The following is a 22,364-nucleotide window of genomic DNA, read 5'->3' as shown; positions in this document are numbered from 1 at the left end:
AATCTCAATGGCATACATAACTCATACCTCCTGTGTGTTCCTCATGGATACATGACTTTATAGGTGCCTCTGCTTCTGACCTCCAAATCAAGCTGGCAGACGACTGGACCTTACTAGATCTATCTAGAATACCAAGAACATGGCGACCAATTGTCTCTTCAACAGCTGCTGTTGTCTTTACAACTTCTAAGAGGATTTTCAGGAGTCTATTATTAGCTTTCTGAAGCGCAAATCTGCATAGATAAAGAAACATTTATTAAAATGTTTGATCTTTTTGAAACACTTTGCTATGTTCCACAAAAAATGTACCACAAAATATGACTTGAAAAATAAAATATCACATGATCTTCTCTACTAAAATATGCTAGTGTACTTAAATGAAGTGCTTTTTTAATTTAATAATTACATTATAAAATTTGTTTTCTCCTAAAAATTTTTGGTCTCTCAGTAAATTATAACTTTTTTTTTTTTTAACAAATGTGCAATACTGTACTGACCTGAAAGAAATCATACAACTAAAGTTTTAAGCTAGTAAAGTTTCTAAACTAGAAGAAGATTTTAAGGAGATACAAAAGTTAAGTTTTAAAAATTGTGGTAGTAAACAAGCACATACAAGCTGATATGTGGTTTTATGGTTCTTTATGGTTCTTATACACGTTTCACATTTAATCTTCTTTGTGTCAAACCTATAATTTAAAATATAATTTAAAAATTCCACCAGAAAAATGTGTATTTCTACAATTTCCTGGTGATAATCTAAATAAATTACAAAAACAGGCAGAGACCTGTTCTTAAAAAGGTCTATTGTGCAATATCACTATCTGCCAATATCAGAGGGAATATCATAGGACATTCTTTATTATATCTGCTCCAGAGACACAAATTTCTCAAGTTATATAAACCACATTCATTTCAGCCAGTAGAAAGAATTCATTTTCAACCAAATGGAATTAATAGTACATCTGTCTTTTTAAAAAGATGTCAAACATTTTCATTTTCAAAAAAATTCGAAAATATTGCTAACCACCCACCTAAATATCTCAGCAAAAACAATCACTGTTAACATTTTAATATCTTTCTAGCCTTCCCCTCTACCTCATAAATATATTCATTTTAAAAACAAAAATGGAATTATCCTGGACAAAAAGTTTTTATGTTTTGTTTTGTTTTTTTTGCTTGACACAAATACCTTTTCATGTCAAGAAATATACATCCATAAAATGCTGATTCAGAAGATTATGTGATTAACCTTTGCAATAGCTAAACAATTCTCTTGTCCTAATAGCTTAATTCAGTAAGAGTACTATAACAGTAGCAAACTTTATACATATAGATAAAGTAAGAGACTTTCATGGTACAGGTCCTCTGTCTTAAGACAGTTTGCTCTCTCAACTTCACACTGTGGGAGATCACCAAAAATCAGGTTAAAGGGTATCTATTTTCACAGGCACATGACATAACTATTTTAAGACAAGGTAATAAAAGGACAAAGTTTTCCTTCAGTATTTGTCAAGTGAACGAGACAGTTCTATTTTCGTACCTAGATCAAGTTCTCTGCTTACATGAGACCAGGCATTAAAAATAAAACTCTAAGTAATTCAGTTAGTAGTAAGTCAGTCAAGGGTTTTATTTAACTTTTTCTTAGGTTTTGTTAAAGCCTCAAATGCCTCAGGACTAGGATAATTTGAAAATATTTCTAAGTAAGAAAAGTAGTTAAAATTAATATGATGGTAAAGAGAAATAAATATGAATACTCATTTATTAGCACTTGCTGCAAAAATTCCTAAAAATTAAACACTACATTGTTTTAAAAATATACCAATCAGAGATAAATAATATAAAATAAACAAGGTTTATTTTATATTGCCATGGTAACTCTAATTTTCATACACTGTCTTTCTTGTTTGAGTTCCATACTGACTGTGTTCCATACTGATGATCCAATGGGGAAGCCAAAATCTTAGGGGCCAAATTCCTCCATGCAAGCTGAGGAAGGAGGTTAGGAGGACACAGAGGGTTGACAGTCACAGAAATTGGAAAAGGAGGAAATTAAGTTAGTAGGTATTAGTTTAATTTAAAATTAAAGAAATTATTTTCACTTGAATAAAACAGATTTTAAAATATGCTTACAGTCCTTAATATGGGGGTAAATTCTCATTTAATATTTTACAATTATATATTAACATCTACAAAATCAAGTCAGGGAAAGTTTTGTTAACATCAGATCATTAATTTATTCCTCTATAAAAGTGGGATATGGATTAAAAGTTCTCATCTGATATGCAGTAAATGAAAGAAAGAAGCTAATCGTAGACTATCACACTTCATTTTTTTTCCTCATCACAAGCAAGTGGGTGACTTATATTGAATGCATGTCCATGAAGTGAAGAAATGTACTCACAAGTGCAACTGTGTTTTTTAGGATAAAAAATGGCATATGAGCAGAATAAAATTCATCGAGAAAGGTTCAATAATCAAATAATGCCTTATCATTTGCTGAGATAAGTACATGGTCAATATCCAAACAAAAATTACTTTACATATAAAAAAGATTTTAAAAAATTGTTCTATTTAACAATCAAAAACTTACAATTCTTTACATACACAGTAAAATGGACAAATAAATGTACAAGATCAAAATAAGGACAAAGTTTACCACACTGAAACAACTATTTAATTCCCTTTGTACCAAAAAAAAAATACACATTCTGCATACCTTTCATTGGTCAGAATATCAGGAGGCACATCTTCAGGTTTTCTGTCTGACTCCTTTTCTTTAAAGATCTGTTCTTCAATTTCCTCTTGGTTTTCATTTCCATTCTGCTTAAGTTTATGTAAAGGTAGAGAGGACAAAACAGAAAGAAAACCTGTCATCTGGGAAAAACCATGTCGTTCTTCTACATTGTTATGAGGTGAGACAGAAAACTCTGCAGGCAAAACAGATAATCTTCCAAATAATATTTAACTACATTTTATAAAGGGATTAGCATTATCAAAAAAGATAAGCAACCTAATGCAGAGATTAAAAGAAGTTTAATGGGTTCAAATTAATGCATGCTCTAGTGTGACATCAAGTTTGTTAGGTTGCTCCCTGGTGAAACAATAGTTGCTGCTATAGTAATGTCCTATGCAAATTACCTTAAATAGAAGGTAAAAATCTTGACTCCACCTACCTTAGATGTAAACAAACACAAATACATTAAGCTCAACACCTATAAAAACACATTCATACCAACAACAAAGACAAACAGATCCTACTGCATTGTTGATCCACTGCTCCTAGGTGGGCCAAAGTCCATACTACCTGTGTTTGCGTACTGCTGTTGCGCAGCTCACAACACAGCTTCTCTCTTCCAGCTAGAGACAGCTGCTTTAGTGCTTCCAGCTCCTCTAAAAGCACCCTCTCTCTCTCTGAAACCAGGTTTTCATTATCTATTGAGGATCTCTAAATAAGAAAAAAGGTCGTGAGAGAATATTGTTTGCGATAGAAGAAAAAAAAAGCAGAAATAATTAGCAGATTTCTTTTAACCCCCTAGAACCAAGAAGCCCTTTCTACCTATGAGTTACATCCCATGATTAGGGGTTAAAAGCACATATAAAGTTCAATGCAAAATTTGAAACTTAAAAAAGCTAATTCAGGAATTTGTGAAGCTCAATTAATATTATTTTTATATGCCAATTTTGCATTGAAAAATCAGGTTTAAATTCACAAAATGCGATGAAGAAAAGCAACACCAATTTTTCCAAATGATATGTTTTATGTTCAACTTCCAATTTTCTTATTATTCTATATTTGAAAGAATACATTTCAAGATTTCTCTATTTTTTAAATCTCATTTAAGTTTCCAAGATAAATTGAATAAATTTGTTTTTATAGGAACTTCTATATAAATATTTCTTGCTTTTCTGTAATGATTTTGTGAGTACACTGTATATAGCAATTGATAAGAATCCAGCTCCCAAATACCAAGGAGTAAGAAAAGGGACAAGAATGTTATGTAAATCTGCATTTCTCAAATCAAGAAGAGATGTTTCCTTGGACAAAGTTCCAGAAACACACTACTTCAGATTCCCATTCATGATTAAAAAGACAGATTAAAGATAGATAAAGGTAAATCTTGGAGATGCTAATTGGTGGACTCACAAAACTAGAAATGAATATAGGAAAAATGACTATCAACTGCATCTTAGCACAAAGAATTTCTAAAATTGTAAAAGTGCTTTTTGTTGTGTATGGTCAATGGAATGATTCAAAACAAACATACAAATTTGTATGTTTGCAGCCACTTTTCCAATAGCAAAAAAGGCAAATAAATAAAATGGCACAGAGGACAGGCACTCCAAGGTTGAGTCAGGTGTTCCTAACAAGATTTAAGGCTGCTGTGCTGATGGAGTCTGTTCCTAATGTTAAATATTTGTATTTATTCGTATCCTGGCAATAATTTTGACTTTCAAAAAAAGGCTATATAAAGAATATTGTTATTTTATTTGGGGAGAAAAGGGCCTCTAAGTCCTATACCTGGGCTAATTGTCTGTTCAGTCTCTTGATCTCTTCTTGCAGCTGTTCCTGGTCTTCTCGCTGTCTCTCCATTTGGCGCATGTGCGCCTGCCGTAACAGTTCTGTTGCCTGCTGATGTTCTTGGTATTGCCGTACAAGTTCCTGCCTCATATCTTCCAACTGTTCTTCATTTAACATTAGTTGTCTAGAAGCATCTATACTCGATACCAAAATCTCATCATGGATCTACAATTAAAAAAAAAAAAAAGGCAGAATGCATAAAACATTTCATGGAAACCTGTCAGCATCAACATTATTAGAAACAAATATGAACGCAGTTCTAACCCACAAAGCACCTGATGTTTTCTCCCCATTACTAAACTAAAACATAAAGTTAAAGAAAAAAAAAAAAAGAAATCTGTCTTCATTATAATTCCAACTCGGTGTAAAGTTAGTTTATTATCATTACACGTTATCCTCTAAAAGCAGAAGAGTTGTTTAGCAGTTCGTCTAGATGCAATCTGATTTTATGGGAGGAGAATAAAAATTAAAAATCCTCAGGATGCCCTCTTGTTCTTAATGAAGCTATAACTCCATTATCCCTCCTGACATTTTATGATGGGGAGATAATATAAATGTAATATTTATAATTTTAAAATTCTATTTATAAAACATGAAAAATTTTACCTACTTATATTATGAAATGGTTATCACAGTACTACGGAGAACTGCTTGATAAGAAACAATTTTTAATAATTTTTATTTGGAAATAAAGGCTTTATATTCCACTTTCTCAAATTCATAAGAAATCAACTCCTTAATGAAGTTCACACTTACTTCAATTCCCAAAGAACTACTACTTAAATGAACAGTTGCTGGTAAACTAAAGAGGTTTTCACAAATACCTTAGTTTTGCACTTCATGTAGAAGTTGACAATTTTATTTGAATATGACTCTAAACAAGACAACATATCCTGAACATTAATAAAAAATTTGGATTTAAGTAATTTTAAAATGTAGGATTTACTACTTTGCTAAATGCACAAATGGTTGTGGTATAGACAGAATAGATCCTCCATTAATGAGTAAGCAAAGAAGAGGAGAATTAGTAGATAGAGTACAGTATCTTAAATTTCTTCTTAAACAGGTAGCCATTTCCTTGTGATGTTATCATCACATTAAATGAAGCAAATATTTTATTCATACATATTCCTAAACTATAAGACAATTAATCTTAAATTGACTAAAACAAAAATAATGCAGGTATAACTTACAATGAGATTTTACCATTCACAATATGTACAAGATTAACAATACTATGAACCAGACTTGTTTTATTTAATAATAGTATTAAATCATTTATTCATATGTAAGTAATAAAACATATTCATAATTCGAATCCCTAAGTCAAGACTAGATTAGATACTTTCCTTTCTCATTAAGAAACCTTAATTACTTATGGTAATATTTTTATCATGAGGGAAGCCACAACTTTTTATACAAGGAAACTATACTTACAGGTTCTCTGACTATAAATGTTTTATCTTTGGAGAACATTTCTTCTGAAATAGTCAGTTCATGGTCCTTCGACTCTAGTATATCATCAAGATTATCATTTTTTGATAAGAGAACTTCCTTTCCATCTTCCCCTAACTCTTTACTAAGTGGTTTAAATTCTTCTTTAAATTTCATGTCCATTGCTTCAAAAGTTTGACCCTCTGATAATTTCATTTCATTTAAATGTTCTTGCTGACAGAAAGCATGTGCTTGTTTTGACAATGCAGTATCCTCTTTTTCCCCAGTTATTCTAGATAGTTCAGTTTGTTGAGCAAATGCTATACTCATTGACACAATGACCTAAAGAAATAAACAAAAAGGATTAGATTTATAAATATCAGCAAGAATTTATTTATTTAAATAATTTTAAAATTTAAATTAATTAATATATAATGTATTACTGGTTTCAGAGGTACAGGCCTGTGATTCATCAGTCTTTTATAATACCCAGTGCTCACTACATCACGTCCTCCTTAATGTCCATCACCCAGTTACCCCATCCGTCCACCTGCTTTCCCTCCACCTGCTTCCTCTCCAGCAACTCTCAGTTTGTTTCCTACGATTTAGAGTCTCTTGCCAGTTTGTCTCCCTCTCTGGTTTTGTCTTGTTTTACTTTTTCTTCTCTTCTCCTATGATTTCCTGTTTTGTTTCTTAAATACCACATATAAGTGAGATCATATGATAACTGTCTCTCTTGATTGACTTACTTTGCTTAGTATAATACCATCTAGTTCCATCCACATCATACCAGCAAGAATTTCAAAAGCAAGTTACCAGTCAAATGGTTTTATTTATTTATTTGATATTTAAGTTTTAAGATTTTATTTATTTGAAAGAGAGAGAAAAAGAGTATGAGCAGGGGAAGGGGGGAGTAGAAGGACAGGGAGAAGCAGACTCCCCGCTCAGCAGGGAGCCTGATGCAGAGCTTGATCCCAGAACCCTGGGATCTGACCTGAGCTGAAGGCAGATGCTTAATTAATGGAGCCACCTAGATGCCCCTCAAAATGGTTTTAAACTAAAAGAAATCTTACAGAAAGTGACAGAGACAGTCTATTTTACATGCCTTTAATCTTCTCCAACTAGTGGTAAGACCTCAAGACTAGCTTTTACTTTATTTTTTTTTTTTAAAGATTTTATTTATTTATTTGAGAGAGAGAGAGACAGTGAGAGAGAGCACGAGCAAGGAGAAGGTCAGAGAGCGAAGCAGACTCCCCATGGAGCTGGGAGCCTGATGCGGGACTCGATCCCGGGACTCCAGGATCACGCCCTGAGCCGAAGGCAGTCGTCCAACCAACTGAGCCACCCAGGCGTCCCAAGACTAGCTTTTACTTTAATTTCCTGTACTGAATCTGATCTGCTGGTCTCTCAATACTAAGAATGCAACACAGACAAAAAGATTAAAAATATGAATAGAAGCAGAGAGATGAAGGATAGAGTGGGAATGTTCATCCAACATCTAACCACTGTGTCAGGAGGATATATTAGGGAATAATGGAAAGGAACTCTTTCCTGGGTAATAGATGAGATACGTAAGGCATCGCTCCTAATGGAGAAGACAAATGAATCTTGGAAGGACAAATAAAGAGAACACCAAAGAGTTTTTAAAAGTTTCCAGAATAAAAAGATGTATTACCTATGAGGGAACAACAATTAAAATGACAAGAACTTTCTTAGCAGAAACAAGAGGAAATCAGAAAACAATGAAAGGTTATCTTTAAAGTTCTGACATTAAAATAACTGTCAACCCAGATTTGAATGGTCAATAAAAACCAACTTTCAGGAATAAAAGCACAATAAAAGCATGAAATAAAAAGTTGGCTCCTAGTAGACTGTAAGTTAAAGAATTTCTAAAGGATGTTCCTCAAAAGGCAGAAAAAGATCCTAGCAGGCAGCCATTAGATGCAAAAAGGATTAGAGCATTAAAAGTTCTTTTTGTAAATATGTAGATAAATCTAAATGCTGATAGTTATGAAGCAATAATTCTATCTAAATTGTGGAATTAAAAAAAATAAGACAGAGATTTGTAATTCTAGTTAGCACAAATGAAACCCACTATGGCCCCTCTCTCCCACAACTGAAAAGTGAACAAAATATAAAAGCAACTAGCAGAGAGATCTGAAAAGTAAACAAAAGCAAGCAAACTGCAGAGGGCATCAAAAGTTGAAGAAATTTGTGAGGAAGGTGAAACAGAACTTGTGGTCTGTCCCTATTTGGACTATTTTTAAAAAAGAATTCACATTTTCCAGAATATTTTAAGACCCAGTGTCCATACAATATTCAAAATGTTCAATATACAATTCAAAAATTAGATGACATAGAGTATGTTGTATGCCAAATTTGTTGCCAAGGCAGGCTGAAGAGAAATAATACCAGAGGAAAAGAAGTCTGAACAACAGCAGAATACTCATTCTTTTCAAATATGCATGGAACATTCAACCAGAACATATTTAGGGCAATAAAGTAAACTGAGGGGCGCCTGGGTGGCTCAGTGGGTTAAGCCTCTGCCTTCGGTTCAGATCATAATCTCAGGGTCCTGGGATCAAGCCCCACATTGGGCTCTCTGCTCAGCAGGGTGCCTGCTTCCCCCCTCCCCTGCCTACCTCTCTGCCTACTTGTGATCTCTGTCTGTCAAATGAATAAATAAAATCTTAAAAAAAAAAAAAAAAGTAAACTGAAATCATACAAGGTATGTCTGACCACAAAGAAATTAAAAATTATACATTAAATTAACAGGGAGATATCTGAAAACCCCTAAAATGTAGAAATTTAACAACATATTTCTAAGTAACTCACGAATCAAAGATGTCACAAAAGAAATCAAATATTTCAATTGAATGAAAACGTGTTGAACGCAGTTTAAAGATGTGCTTAAAGGGAAACTTACAGCAGTTAAATATATGTATTAGGAAAGAGGAAAGGTCTTTTAGGAAACCTGAAAAAGAAAGCAACTTAAACCCAAAGCAAGCAGAAACAAGTAAAAAATAAAGAAAAGCAATCAATGAAAGTAAAACAAAAGCAATTTTTTGAAAACCCAAAAGCTGGATCCTTGACAATATCAATACAACTGATAAACTTCTAGCCCAAATGAGAAAGAAAAAAGAGAAAACAGAGATAACATACAGATCCCACAAACATTAAGTGATAAAAGAATAGTATAAACAACTTCACCAACATAAATTCAACAGTTTAGATGAAATGGACCAATTCCTTGAGTGACACAAACTAACAAAGCTCACTCTAAAATAGATTACCTTAAAAAAAAACTATTAAAGAAATTGAATTCATAGATTAACAAAGCCTTCTGTAAAGGAAAATTCCAGGCCCTGTTGGTTTCACTAGCAAATTCTACAATATATTTAAGAATAAAATAGTACCACGGTGCCAGGATGGCTGTTGGTTGAGTGTCTACTCTTGATTTCAGCTCAGGTCATGATCTCAGGGTCATGAGACTGAACCCCGCGTTGGGCTCCGTGCTCGGTGCAGAGTCTACTTATCCCTCTCCCTCAGCCCCTCTCCCCCAAAATAAAATAAAATAAAACCAATTCTACATAAATTCTTCCAGAAAATAGAAGAGAGAATATATTTCAACACTTTACAAGGCCAGCATTATCCTGATATCACAGCCAAAGACAGTACAAGAAAACAAAACTATGGATGATGTTCCTCATGAAAACAAACATAAATATCCTTGACAAAATATCAGCAAACAGAATCGAGCAATATAAAAAGAAGGTGACTGTCTCCAAAGGAATATGAACAAACTTGGGGGTGATGTAAATGTTTTATATCTCCATTTTGAGTTGGTTTCATAACTAAACATCCTGTTAAAACTCACCAAACTTTGCACTTACACCTGGTGAATTTCATTATATGCAAATTAAACCTCAGGAAAGATGACAACAACAACAAAAATCTGGCCATGTTAGGTCACAAATGAAGCTTTTGAAATTCTGAAAAATCTGTATCATAAAGATCACTTTCTTTAGCTAGAAATGAGTAACAAATAATTAAAAGAGCTATATGATCTGAAAACTAAAAAACTCAACTGAAGACTCAATTACCTCGTTATTCTCTCCTTTCCATTTCACTATGCTATCTAAGGAAATTCCACCTGTGATTACAGGTGACTCTGTGTATTCTCTGCCTGTGGAAAACGGGCTTAGCTGAGGAGGAAAAAAAAAAAAAAATCCAACCAAGCTGACTGGTCTTACTTTAAATCTGTAAACTATTACCCTTGCATGAGCCCTTCAGGACACTGGGCAAATCTACTCAATTTCCCGGGTCTGTTCCATTTTTTATTCCTTCTCCTAGACAGCCCTCTCGCCTTAAACCTTCAGTGTCTTCTCTTCCTTTCTCATTCTCAGGTGCTGATCTTTCTTCTTATTTTAGTGAGAAAATAGAAGAAATCAGAAGAGAACTTCCAAAGCTCCAAATACTGTATCTGAACACATCTTGAATCATGAAGCAAATATTCTCTGCCTTCCTTCTTGTTATTACGGATTAAACTGCCATGCTCCTACCTAATGGCAACCTTCCAGGGATTACATCTCTTCTCTTCTCAAGGACACTGCTCCAACAACTGTTTCTCTCTCCTGAATTAGCTATTTTTTCCTTCTCTCTTTAATTATCTCTATTAAGAAAATATGATATCTTTCTTCTTAAACAGAAACAAAACAGCAATAACAAAAATGTACTGCTTGGCTCGCTCTGTTACACTGAGCTACCACTCTATTTCTCTGATCTTCTTTCAAGTAAAATTCATTCTTCATTCTTCATTCTTCCCCTTCACCCTCTCAAATCCAATCTAATCAGTTTGTCTACATCACCCCATCAAATGTGTTCTTGTAAAAGTCACCCATGATCTCACATTGTAAAATCCAAGAATTAATTCGCAGTTCTAATCATTCTTGACCTATCAGAAAGCTTTGACACAGTTTAATACATTCTCTTCTCGATATACTTTTATTACTTGTCTACTGTAATGCAATCTTTGTTCTTCCCATATTTAATTCACTGCTTTTTCTCCATCTTCTTTGTTCTTCCTCATTTCTCTGACCTCTCAACATTAGCATTATCCAGACTCAGCCCCCAGACCTCTCTTCTATATACAGTCACTACATTAGTGTTTTTCAAATTTTTTCACTGTAACCAGGATAAACACATACATACCAATAAAAAAAATTTTATATTGACACCCAAAGCGTACATAGTTACCCGTGTTTATTATTAATTTTTAAGTAGGCTCCATACCCAACACGGGGCTTGAACTCACAACCCAGAGATTAAGAGCACCGCCCCAACTGAACCAGCCAGGCACCCTTATGTGTATGTATATTTATATAATGAACCTTCCTATTATGTTATTATGTTAAAATCCTGGACCCAAACCAATAAACTGTTTTTATAACTTAAAGATGAGTTATAGCTGTGAGTTTTAACTCACAGTTTGAAAAACACTGCCCTACAGGCTACCATATTTTCATGTCTAGTCTAATCTATTTCCTGAACTCTAGATTCATATAACCACCACTTATTCAATATTTATTTATTTATTTAAAAAGATTTTATTTATTTATTTGACAGAGAGAGATTACAAGTAGACAGAGAGGCAGGCAGAGAGAGAAAGAGAGGGAAGCAGGCTCCCTGCTGAGCAGAGAGCATGATGCGGGACTCAATCCCAGGACCCTGAGATCATGACCTGAGCCGAAGGCAGTGGCTTAACCCACTGAGCCACCCAGGCGCCCCTCAAAATTTATTTTTAAACATTTATGAAGTGTTTGCATTTAATGGGTCTGGATTCTTATGTTAAAGGTCTACCTCTCCTCTCCAAAAACTACTGTTTTGTAGTCTTTTCTGACACCTAATAGCAACTTCATTCTCCCAGTTGCTTATGTCAAATAACCTACAGCAATATCTTCCCCTCAAGGGCAAGCCCTTGTCCTTTTCCCTTTTATTTCTTCCTCCTGTATCCAGCTACATCTGCTGAGAAGATAAATCTGTGCCAGGATTTCACAATATTTCACCGAATGGGCCCCCTAACTGTGAGGGTAGTAGGACTGAATCAAACTGTCCTCTAATTCAGCACAGCTGTGGCTGGGCAAGTGGTCTTCACACTCTTACCAATTCTTCCTGGCCACCTCTTTGAAACACTTTCTCAAAAGGTACTCAACCTGTTACCTTCATGATTTACTCTCCCATTTCCTTCAGGGTTCTTCTACCACTTTAAGAGGTCTTCCGTGATAACCTTGTATCAATAACACCATGGGATTTCCTAATAGTTCTATTATCCAGGTTTGTTTTCTTTTCATAGTACTTACCACCATCTATACAGGGTCTATCTGCACCAACTAGAATGTAAGATCTATGGGAGCAAACACTTCGATCTCCTTTTACCTCTGCTATACCCTAGCACTTAAAACACTATCTGGCAGTGAAATATAAATAAATGTTTATTTTCAGTAGTAAGTACACAAATCACAGGTTGAATCTAATATGATGTATATTAGGAATCGCTACCCCTAACTGGGCTTTTCTATACACCCTGTATTTTTTAAACAAGGGTTCTCAATCTTTCTCCAACATCCTATCTAAGAGTACAGAGTATAATCCTATCAGTATTGGTAGTGAATGTCAACAATCTGCATTATTCTAGAATCAAGCTGAATCTCTTGGACCACAGTACCTTGGATGTCTTAGGGACAGTTTTCAATGTCCTATACACTTTGGTGCTCTGCCATCTGCTTAGCTGACTAATGTCTTACAAAAAATATTTATCAGCACCTGGTGGCTCAGATGGTTATACATCTACCTTCATGATCCCTGGGTCCTGGGGTAGAGTCCCCCATTGGGCTCTTGGTTCAGCAGGGAGTCTACTTCTCCCTCTTCCTCTGCCTCTCCCCCTGCTCATCCTCTGATAATCTCTCTGCCTCAAATGAATAAATAAAATCTTTAAAAAATACATATTTATAACATCACCATTATCACAGTAATATGACTACTTTAAAAATCTCATTTATGAGTCTTTATCGTCTACTAGGTGGTTTATGTAGATTAGTTCACTGAATCCTTATAAAAATTACTTCTTCCTTTTTTTCCCTCTTTTCACACAGAGAAAATGGACTCAGAAGTTAAGTAACTTTCCTAAGATCATAAATGTAGTAAGTCAGAAGAATAAGAATTTAAAGCATGGTATATCCTATATCAAGCCTCATGCTCATAATTGCTATGATGCCCTGCTATCACATTTCACTTGGGAAATTTTTTTAAGAGTGATGTGCAAGAGAAATCTGCATTTCTTTAAAGAACTAAATAAGGAGAGCTATGGTGCCTCACTTTTTACTTTGATCTCCAAGAAGCAAACATTCAGTACAAATACAGAAGTGATTGAGTCCTTCAGCCCATAATATTTCCTTGGGTCTTCCCCTTCTAATTTATGTTTAACCTAATTCCTTATGTATTTCCTGTATATCTTATCAATCCTCCTCTTTTAAAGTGCCCATATCCAGGGCAATGTTATACTGGAACAGCTGAAGTATTATAAAAAAGCAGCAAAGAAAATCAGAATTTAACTGTTCCAATATAAGACCCCAATCAGGCATAAGCATTTTATTTTTTTAAAGATTTACTTATTTATTTATTTGAGAGAGAGAGAGAGAGAGAGAGAGAAAGAAGAGTTTAAAAGAATACCTCTGAGCATAGCAGCTAACGGTATCTATAGTTAACATTATAGTAATTTCTCTGGGAGGAGATAAGCAAAGAGAATATATAGAAGACTAAGCACTTTCTATCTCATTTCCTACCATATTCCCCACCTTCAGGGAAGGTGAAACTCCATTATAAGATATTATTCACAAGGCAACAAATTTATAAAGACTTTTTATGACATTCTAAAAAGTTTTTTTTTTTTTTTAAGGATCTATTAATTTATTTGAGAGAGAGCACGAGAGAGAGAGAGCACAAGGAGGGGGAGAGGGAGACAGAGAAGAAGACTTCCTGTTGGGCAGGGAACCCGATATGGAGCTAGATCCCAAGACTCTGGGATCATGACCTGAGCTGAAGGCAGATGCTCAACCAACTATGCCACCAAGACGTCCCTGAAAAGTTTCTAATTACTATCCCATATTAAGAAAAATGCTTTTCTTAAAGAAAAATTCACAGAATAATCCATTTAAAAGATAAATGCAGTTGATACCAGTAGCTGACAATTTAAAGATAAGCTATATAATAACACTTTTTTTTTCTCCAATTTATTTATTTTCAGAAAAACAGTATTCATTATTTTTTCACCACACCCAGTGCTCCATGCAAGCCGTGCCCTCTATAATACCCACCACCTGGTACCTCAACCTCCCACCCCTCCGCCACTTCAAACCCCTCAGATTGTTTTTCAGAGTCCATAGTTGTAATAACACTTTTAAAAAATAAAGTGCAGGGGTACCTGGGTGGCTTGATCAGTGGAACATTGACTCTAGGGTCTTGAGTTCGAGCCTCATGTTGGGTACAGAGACTACTAAAATAGTTAAACTTAAAAAAAAAGTGCATTACTATCAATAAAATCTATGTGTTTTTTTTTTTTCTTAACATTTTATTTATTTATTTGACAGACAGAGATCACAAATATGCAGAAAGGCAGGCAGAGACAGAGGAGGAAGCAGGTTCCCCGCCGAGCAGAGAGCACGATGCGGGGCTTAATCCCACCACCCTGGGATCATGACCTGAGCCGAAGGCAGAGGCTTTAACCCACTAAGCCACCCAGGCACTCCTAAAATCTATTTTTTTTAAAGGCCTGAAGGGAATATAAACCATAATAACCTGCCAAAATATAAACTTACCTTAGCTACTTCTTCTTCTAATCGTTCTTGGTACTGTTTTTCCAGCAACTTAACCATATTTGTTTCCTGTTTCACTCCAAAATCATCAGAAAACTAAATTAAAGAGCAAAATATAACATACTTGTTTATATTAATCATACATCACTTATTTTTAAACTTCTACCCTCAAATATCCTCAAAAGATCAATGTTTCTTAGAAAACTTCTGGGACGTTCCAATAAATATGTTTTAGTTCTGTTCTTATTTAAAAATAATAATTCTGGTGAATAATTCTAGTGTATAATTCTACTAAATAATGTACTTACAAAAAATGTACTTAATACATCGAACTTAATGATGCTAAGTGAGAAATATATTTATATATTCTAATTACCAATACACAGTTCTACAGTGCAATAAAGACACTTCATAAATATAATTAAGAAGTTTTTAACTTTAAGAATGTTAACAGTGGCTATCTTTGCTTATGAAATTATAAGCAATTTTTATCTTCCTAATATTTATTAATACTGTCCAATTCTCTGCAAATACAAATTACCTCTACAACTAGAAAAAACATAAAGTTTTAAAAAAAAATAGAAACATATTCTCAGCATCAAAGCTGTTTATTAATTATCTGAATACTCCATAGAGGATGAGTATAGAAGAATCAAGATATGTAGACATCTCTCCTCTCTATCCAAAACAAGAGAATGCAATAATCTTTGTTTTCTATAGGAGTTAAGAATCAAAAATCTACTGAATTAAGATAAGGGTTTTGCAGCTGCAAGTTTCAGAAAAGTGGCTACGAAATGGGAGTATATAAAATGTTGAGGACAGAATGTCCTGCAGAATGTGCAGGCCTATACTGTAAAAGATGAGGGGCTTTTATATATCAGACGGCCTGTGCTGAAGGAAGCCTTGTCTATTGTTCCAGCCATAACATCTTTTGGGAATTTTGAGGATTCCTAAATACTATTCTAGACGTGAACTCATTCAACTTCCTATGGTGGCAAGAAAAGCTGTTGCAAGGGCATTGAAACTAATTTGTTAATACAGCTAATGTTATACAAAACAAGACAAATTTTAAATTAGAAAATTTTTAGAGAGAAAAAACTCTCAATTTTAACTGTGTTAGTCCTAGCTACGAAAATACATTAAATTTCTTTATTTATGTATTATTCTGGGTCTTTTATATAAGACTTTATATATTATGCTTACCTCTCAGCAAATATGAAATTGGATAATTACTGCAGATATAAAAATGACAGTAAGAAAAATAAAATCAGTGCACACAATTTAAAGATACAATACCTCTATTGTACCATCAGTGTTCTGGTTTAGACAACTTCCAGGATATATTGTTTTCTGGACATCAGATTCAGTTATTACCATTGAATCAATGGAGAAACTAAACAAAAGAGAGTGAAGGAATTAGAATTGTGAGTTCTACTGTCAGTTCAAAATTACAGCATGCATAAAATGTGTATTAGGGCAGGGGCAAAAAAGATGACAGATCAAGAGTTACAGGTATTGTGACTTAAATAGTATTTTTGACTAATTTTTCCATTTAAAACTAAAGTAACACAATTGAATGAGAGAATATTTCAACAGATCACCATTGAATTTTATGCCATTTTAGAAAGTGTACTAAAAATATATGATGTAGAGCTATTTACAGGTACAGACAGACATTTTTTAAAAGTTTTATTACCGAGTAAAAAAGTCTATAAAATCTCATTTTTTATTAAAAAAATCATTTACACACACACAGAAAAAACATCTGGATGAATACATGTCAAAAGTAACAATGATTAACTCTAGCAGAACTGGGGAGCAGAGGCAAGAAAAGGAAGATTCTTAATTTATACAGACACTTCCAGATATTTTTTGTTTTTAATCTATTCATTTATTTTTTGGTGTTCATGTCTTTATTCTATATTGTTTTACAGGTATTATTTTGTAAAAAAGTGATTTTTTTTCTTATAATGTTGAACTTGGGTCATAAAAACAAGGTAAAATTAATATTTAGTAACCATGGGATAAAGAACAAAGGGGCTAATTATAATTTTTTCTGAGTAATACAATTTCTCACTTCTATTTTCATATGCACCCATGCTGCCTTCTTTATTCCAACCCCCTCCTGCCCAGCTTCTCCTTTCTCTCTCCTATCCTCTTCTTTCATTCTGTCCCAAATTGGCCAGATATAAGTTATCATCAACTCATTCCATAACTTATATAACTAACCCCTATTGACAGACATTTGGTTGTCTCCAAATGTTCACTATTACAAATAATGCTACAACATAAATCCTCATAAGTATGTCTTGCACACATTTGTGGATTTTCTGTATGATAAATCTTACAAATAAGATTAAAATATTTAATATTTAAAATTTCAACATAATGCCATATTCCAAAGAGTTATATTAATTTTAACCCCTAACAGTGTCATTTAAGTATTTACCCAAAACTTCAGCAACACAGAGTCTTAAGAGTTTTAGAACTTTGTTAGAACATGATGGTTTTATTTTTGAGATTATATATCCTTCAACTTCTATTGGCCTGTAGGTTTCCTCTGCTGTGAACTGCCTATTCGCATTCTAGGTTCATGTTAAATGACTGTAAAAACTCTTCTCCCTTTTGTTTCTTCTCTGCCCTTCCTTGGTTCTTGTCTCTCTCACAATTTTGTCTGTTTCCTCATTTCTTCTTGCATACAACTATTCTGATCCTTGGTTCCATGTTTTGATTCCTTTCTCATAGCTTAGAAAACCCTCCTGATTATTTATTGTTATTAAGACCCAAACTCTAATAAAAAATGGTACTTTGTTCACAATGACTCCATTTTGTACCTTTACAGCATTTGAAAGTGTTTATCCCAAATTCAAAAAATCTGGCTAAAACCAAACTCACTGCTCCCCTCTTATAATTAAGGTACTACTCCCCACTGTCCTTACTTCTCTATTTATATTAACATGCCACTGTTTTCCATGTTCTCTAGTTCAAACAAGACAAGGTCATCTTTATTTTTCCCCTTCACTTTGTTCTCAACATTCCTTCTAATCCATTATCTGATATTCATCCCTTCATTTCCATTTCCCCTAGAACAACTCCAATAGATAATTATTACAAAAATGTGCAGTGAAAGATGTTACACAAACACGGGTTTAAATTCCAGCACTCTGGTTCTATCACCATGTTACATGCCTTAACCTACTACTTAAAAATTGTTTTGTAGTAAGTCTTTTTCAATGATTGGATTGAAGTCCCTTGAGGGAAAAAAGCCACTTTATATAGATCTAAAGCTTCCTCCATGAACCTAGCCAAGCTTGTTCCAGTCATTATTTCATTTAATCCTCACAATTTTTTTTTAAAGATTTTATTTATTTATTTGACAGAGAAAGATTACAAGTAGGCAGAGAGGCAGGCAGAGAGAGAGAGGAGGAAGCAGGCTCCCTGCCGAGCAGAGAGCCCGATGTGGGACTCGATCCCAGGACCCTGAGATCATGACCTGAGCCGAAGGCAGCGGCTTAACCCACTGAGCCACCCAGGCGCCCCTAATCCTCACAATCTTAATGGTACTTATACTGTCCCTAATATTATTACCTAAATATGTTAAAACAATCTGCCCAAGATCATATAGCCAGTAAAAAGTTAAATCAGGTGTCAAATGCAGATTTGACTCTAAAGCCAAAAGTCATTCCATGAGGCTCTGGCATACCTGTAAGAGGCTGTAGTAGGCCAGCTCCAAATATATGTTAAATGAATGATTCAATTATTTTTTACGTATTTTTTAAACTAGTTCAAATCTATCTTAGAAGAACAGCATGCTCTTTATTCACATACTCTTTATTCAAAAAGTATCTTAATTGTATCCAAAAAGGTGATGACATTTACAAGAAATAACTTTGACTCATCACCACTAGTAGGAGTGAGCATGGGTCAGTAAACCTCTTTTTTGGGGGGGTGGGAGAAAACTAATGGTCTTAGTTTAAAGGTACTGTCAACACACTTCCACTGAATATCACAGAAACTCTAAGAGAGGGTGGTTAACTGGTAAAAGCTCAAATTCAATAACTGCAAAGTAAGTCTTCATTTCCAGAAAACTCCCTTTTCTTCATGTTTTAGAGAGAAAGCATCACTAATTAAAGGAAGGTTACTTGAAACATTGTAGTTGATTATTAGTGACTTCCTGCTATTTACTTACTTTCTTTCATATCAGAAAACTAGTCGTAGTTTCAAAATGTCAATTCATAAACTAGCTGCATCAGAATTATCTTGTTACAAATACAAATGTCCAGGGTCCATCTCAAAGCTACTGAGTCTGACTCTCCAAATGTATAATCCAGTAATCTAATTTTAAGTATTCAAAAACCTCCACTGTTTCTGATGCATGGCCAAGTTTAAGAACCACCGATCTCAAATAAGATGAAAGCTTTATAAGGCTATGCCAAGGCTGATGAATAATTCCAAAGCCTATATACCAGCACTGAGTAAAAGAAGGAGAAACAGACTGCTTCCCAACAAGTGTGGAATTCAGTATTTTGTCTCAAAGAAAAAAAAATTTTGGCTTGAGATTCCATTAATAAGCGCCTATGAAGATATCAGTCCTAGAACAGCAGAGCCAGCCAAAGTTAGATGAAGTCTCTGAGCACTTTACAGAGATAGTTTAAACATTAAAGCATACTTCCTAACTAAGGTATGAGCTGTTCTCTCATTCATTTAACAAATATTTATTGAGCACCTACCACATGGAAGGAATTATTATAAGGTTTGGAATACATCAACTTGGACAAAACCACCACCTTTACAAAGCCTGAAGTCTTTCATAAAAGGCAGAAAATAAAGCAAACAAAACAAAGTCCCCTACAAATATAAATAGACTTGTTTTTTTCTTAATTTTATACATACACAGCTTTACATACATATAACAGGCAATATTAAGTAATAGGGAAAAAATTAAGCAGGAAATTAGTGTACAGAGTTCTAAACAGCAATTTTAATTTAAACAGGGTGATCAGGATAGGCCTCAAGAGAACATGAGATTTGCAAAAAGACCCAAAGAAGGTAAGCATGTTGGGCATGTAAATATCTGGGGAAAGAGAATTCTGGGTAGAAGAAACAATAATGAGAAGTCCCTGAAGCAGGAGCATACCGATGGTCTGAGGATCTCAAGGAAAATGTGTGGTGACAATAAAGACAGGCAAGGAGATAAAGTCCAAGTGGTAACAAGGAACCATCAGGTAGGACTGAGTAAGGCATTGTTAGGAAAGAAGAGTATGGGACTAAAATGATCGGTCTTAAATTTAAAAGCAAATTCTTACATTTTAAATGCAAAGTTGTGGAAATGTGTTAAGAACAGACATTAGGAAAGAGGGTAGAAACAGGGAGAGGAGTTGTTGTCGTAACCCAGGTAAGAGATGATGATGGCAGGGAGCTAGTAAGAAGTAGTCCAGTTAGATGTATTTTGGAGGCAGAGATAACAGGATTTCTTGAAAGATTAGAAGGAAAAGGAGAGAAAGAAGAGTCATCTTAGATGGAGATGGCTGCAGAAGGAGCAAATTTCCAGGGGAAGATCCAGAGTTCTATTTTGGACATAGTCAATCTGAGTATTAGACAACTAGGTGGAGAAAGTCCAGCCATGACTGAAATGATCATATCTTATATTTCTTGGGTATGCCCCACATCAAAGTAGCAAAGACCAGGCATAGGATAAATAATACAAGCACACTCTGATTTAATCCAGCAGATTAACAACAACCACCATCTTTATAAGATAAAGGTGTAAGTAAAATCTCTATAATAGAATATCTTTGGTTTATAACAATACTTACTTCAGACATTTCAAAGTATTATCTCCTGTTCTTATTTCTTGATAATGTGGCATCCCATCTCTTTCAAGGAACTTTGGTTAAGTTACATTTGCTACTGAAAAACAACTATGCTATGATTGTTACTAAACTATAAATACTGCTGAATGAGACTGTAAACGGATGGGTACCTTGGCTGAACTGTGGATACAGTAACAGCTTGAAGCCTTTCCTGCAAACAATGGATCTCTGCTCCATAGTTTTCTTCTGTTTCTTTCAACTGTTGCTGCAAAGAGAATATGAGGTTTTCTAATTCTTGAACTTGTCCTTCAAGTTGTTTAATGTTTTCATAATCTTGCAGAGTAGAAAACTTGCTTTTACAACTGACATCTAAGTTATAGGAAGAGAAGAAAATACACATTTCAAAACAAATTTCTTACTGAAGTAGCACACTTTTTTTGTGTTTACAGAGATTATTCATTCTTTGAAAAAATAATGCTTTCTTAGTAGTAAAGAATTTCACTTAGACTCATTTTGACTGATGAAAAAAAAATGAATAGTGTAATTCAAGATCATTTCTTCTAACTTCATGTCTGCAGTACCCCTAAATCTATCAATATCATGTCTTTAAATTGAAAACAATTAAGAATCACAGAACAAGTAAGTGAGACATTAGAAAGGAATAGTCCAAACCCTCCATTGTGAGAGTGAGAAAACTAAGACCAGAGTGATTGTAATGAAATGCCAAAGACTACTAGGTTGTCTCAAATTTTAATTAGCAATAATCCCGCCTCGGAAAAACCTCATTGGCTACGATACTGCCACTGCGCAAAGCTGTTTGTTGTCTCAAATTTTAAAGTAAAAAATCAAGTGACAAAATATTTGGTATAAAAATACTACACCGTGGTATATAATCAAAATTTACCAATGTCTTGCAAATTGGTCATCTGAGAAGTTTCCTCTTTTGGTAGGTTTCCTTCTGCAAATTCAAGTTTTACAACATCTGTCTCCTGTCCCTGAATCTATTGAAAATAACAGAAAAGGAGTGACATAAATATATGATTCAGCATTTTGAAAACTATATTAAAGCAGCTTTACACTACAAATGTTATTGAGAATCACTTAGAATTATAACACTCTGATACAAATATTTTCCCTTCCAACTTATTTTTTGCTTTCTTCTGACAATGACTCATATTCCCTTCACAGCACTGCAATTAGTAAGTATATTGTTTGGTCATACCCAGAAAGAAGTCCATTTTAATATAAAAACAGAAACTGCACAGAATTTTGGTATAAAGTTCAGGTAATATTTATAATATGACTTGGTCTTTGGAATTTCAACTCATACATAGTAAATTTTATGTTTATCAATACCTGATAGTATAACTTTATGAATCTAATCTATGTACCTCTAGGTAACTGACAACTGGTATGCAGTTCTTCACATAAAAGTAAGGAAAATAATGAAAACAGATAAATATCACATTGTTTCCTTACTTTAAAATCAGGCAGCAATTTGTCAGATGCATATGTGTACTAATTTAGTTATTCATCAAATACTCAATAATTATCTACTACAGGACTAGCACTGTGACACAGATATACCATATCTGCCCTTACAGAATTTATCAACTAGCGAGGGAGGAAAATTAAACAATTAGAGGAGCAACTGAGGCTCAGCTGGTT

At 34.1% G+C, this 22,364-nt stretch overlaps 1 protein-coding gene and 1 non-coding gene across 9 annotated transcripts in view; both read right to left on the bottom strand.

Moving 5' to 3' along the window:
- AKAP9 (A-kinase anchoring protein 9) overlaps positions 1–22,364 on the bottom strand; it is a 186,765-nt gene that overhangs the window by 101,904 nt on the left and 62,497 nt on the right. For 7 of the 8 annotated variants that reach the window (XM_044245996.1, XM_044246000.1, XM_044245998.1 and 4 more), the window contains 9 exons: positions 21,601–21,697; positions 20,867–21,065; positions 16,180–16,276; positions 14,887–14,979; positions 6,017–6,355; positions 4,520–4,744; positions 3,305–3,445; positions 2,717–2,820; positions 28–233 (listed from right to left, as the gene is read on the bottom strand). In XM_044245996.1, coding sequence (XP_044101931.1) covers positions 28–233; positions 2,717–2,820; positions 3,305–3,445; positions 4,520–4,744; positions 6,017–6,355; positions 14,887–14,979; positions 16,180–16,276; positions 20,867–21,065; positions 21,601–21,697 — 1,501 coding nt within the window. The remainder of the gene's footprint in view (positions 1–27; positions 234–2,716; positions 2,821–3,304; positions 3,446–4,519; positions 4,745–6,016; positions 6,356–14,886; positions 14,980–16,179; positions 16,277–20,866; positions 21,066–21,600; positions 21,698–22,364) is intronic. The other variant, XM_044246002.1, reaches the window with a different exon arrangement.
- LOC122905670 lies at positions 21,370–21,511 on the bottom strand. Its single transcript, XR_006384386.1, has one exon. It is a non-coding gene; the product is annotated as a U4 spliceosomal RNA (small nuclear RNA).

The sequence above is a fragment of the Neovison vison genome, chromosome 4 (assembly GCF_020171115.1).
Source record: "Neovison vison isolate M4711 chromosome 4, ASM_NN_V1, whole genome shotgun sequence".
NCBI lineage: Eukaryota > Metazoa > Chordata > Mammalia > Carnivora > Mustelidae > Neogale > Neogale vison.
Note: the sequence above shows the minus strand (reverse complement) of the source record. Positions and strands in the feature narration are given on the sequence as shown.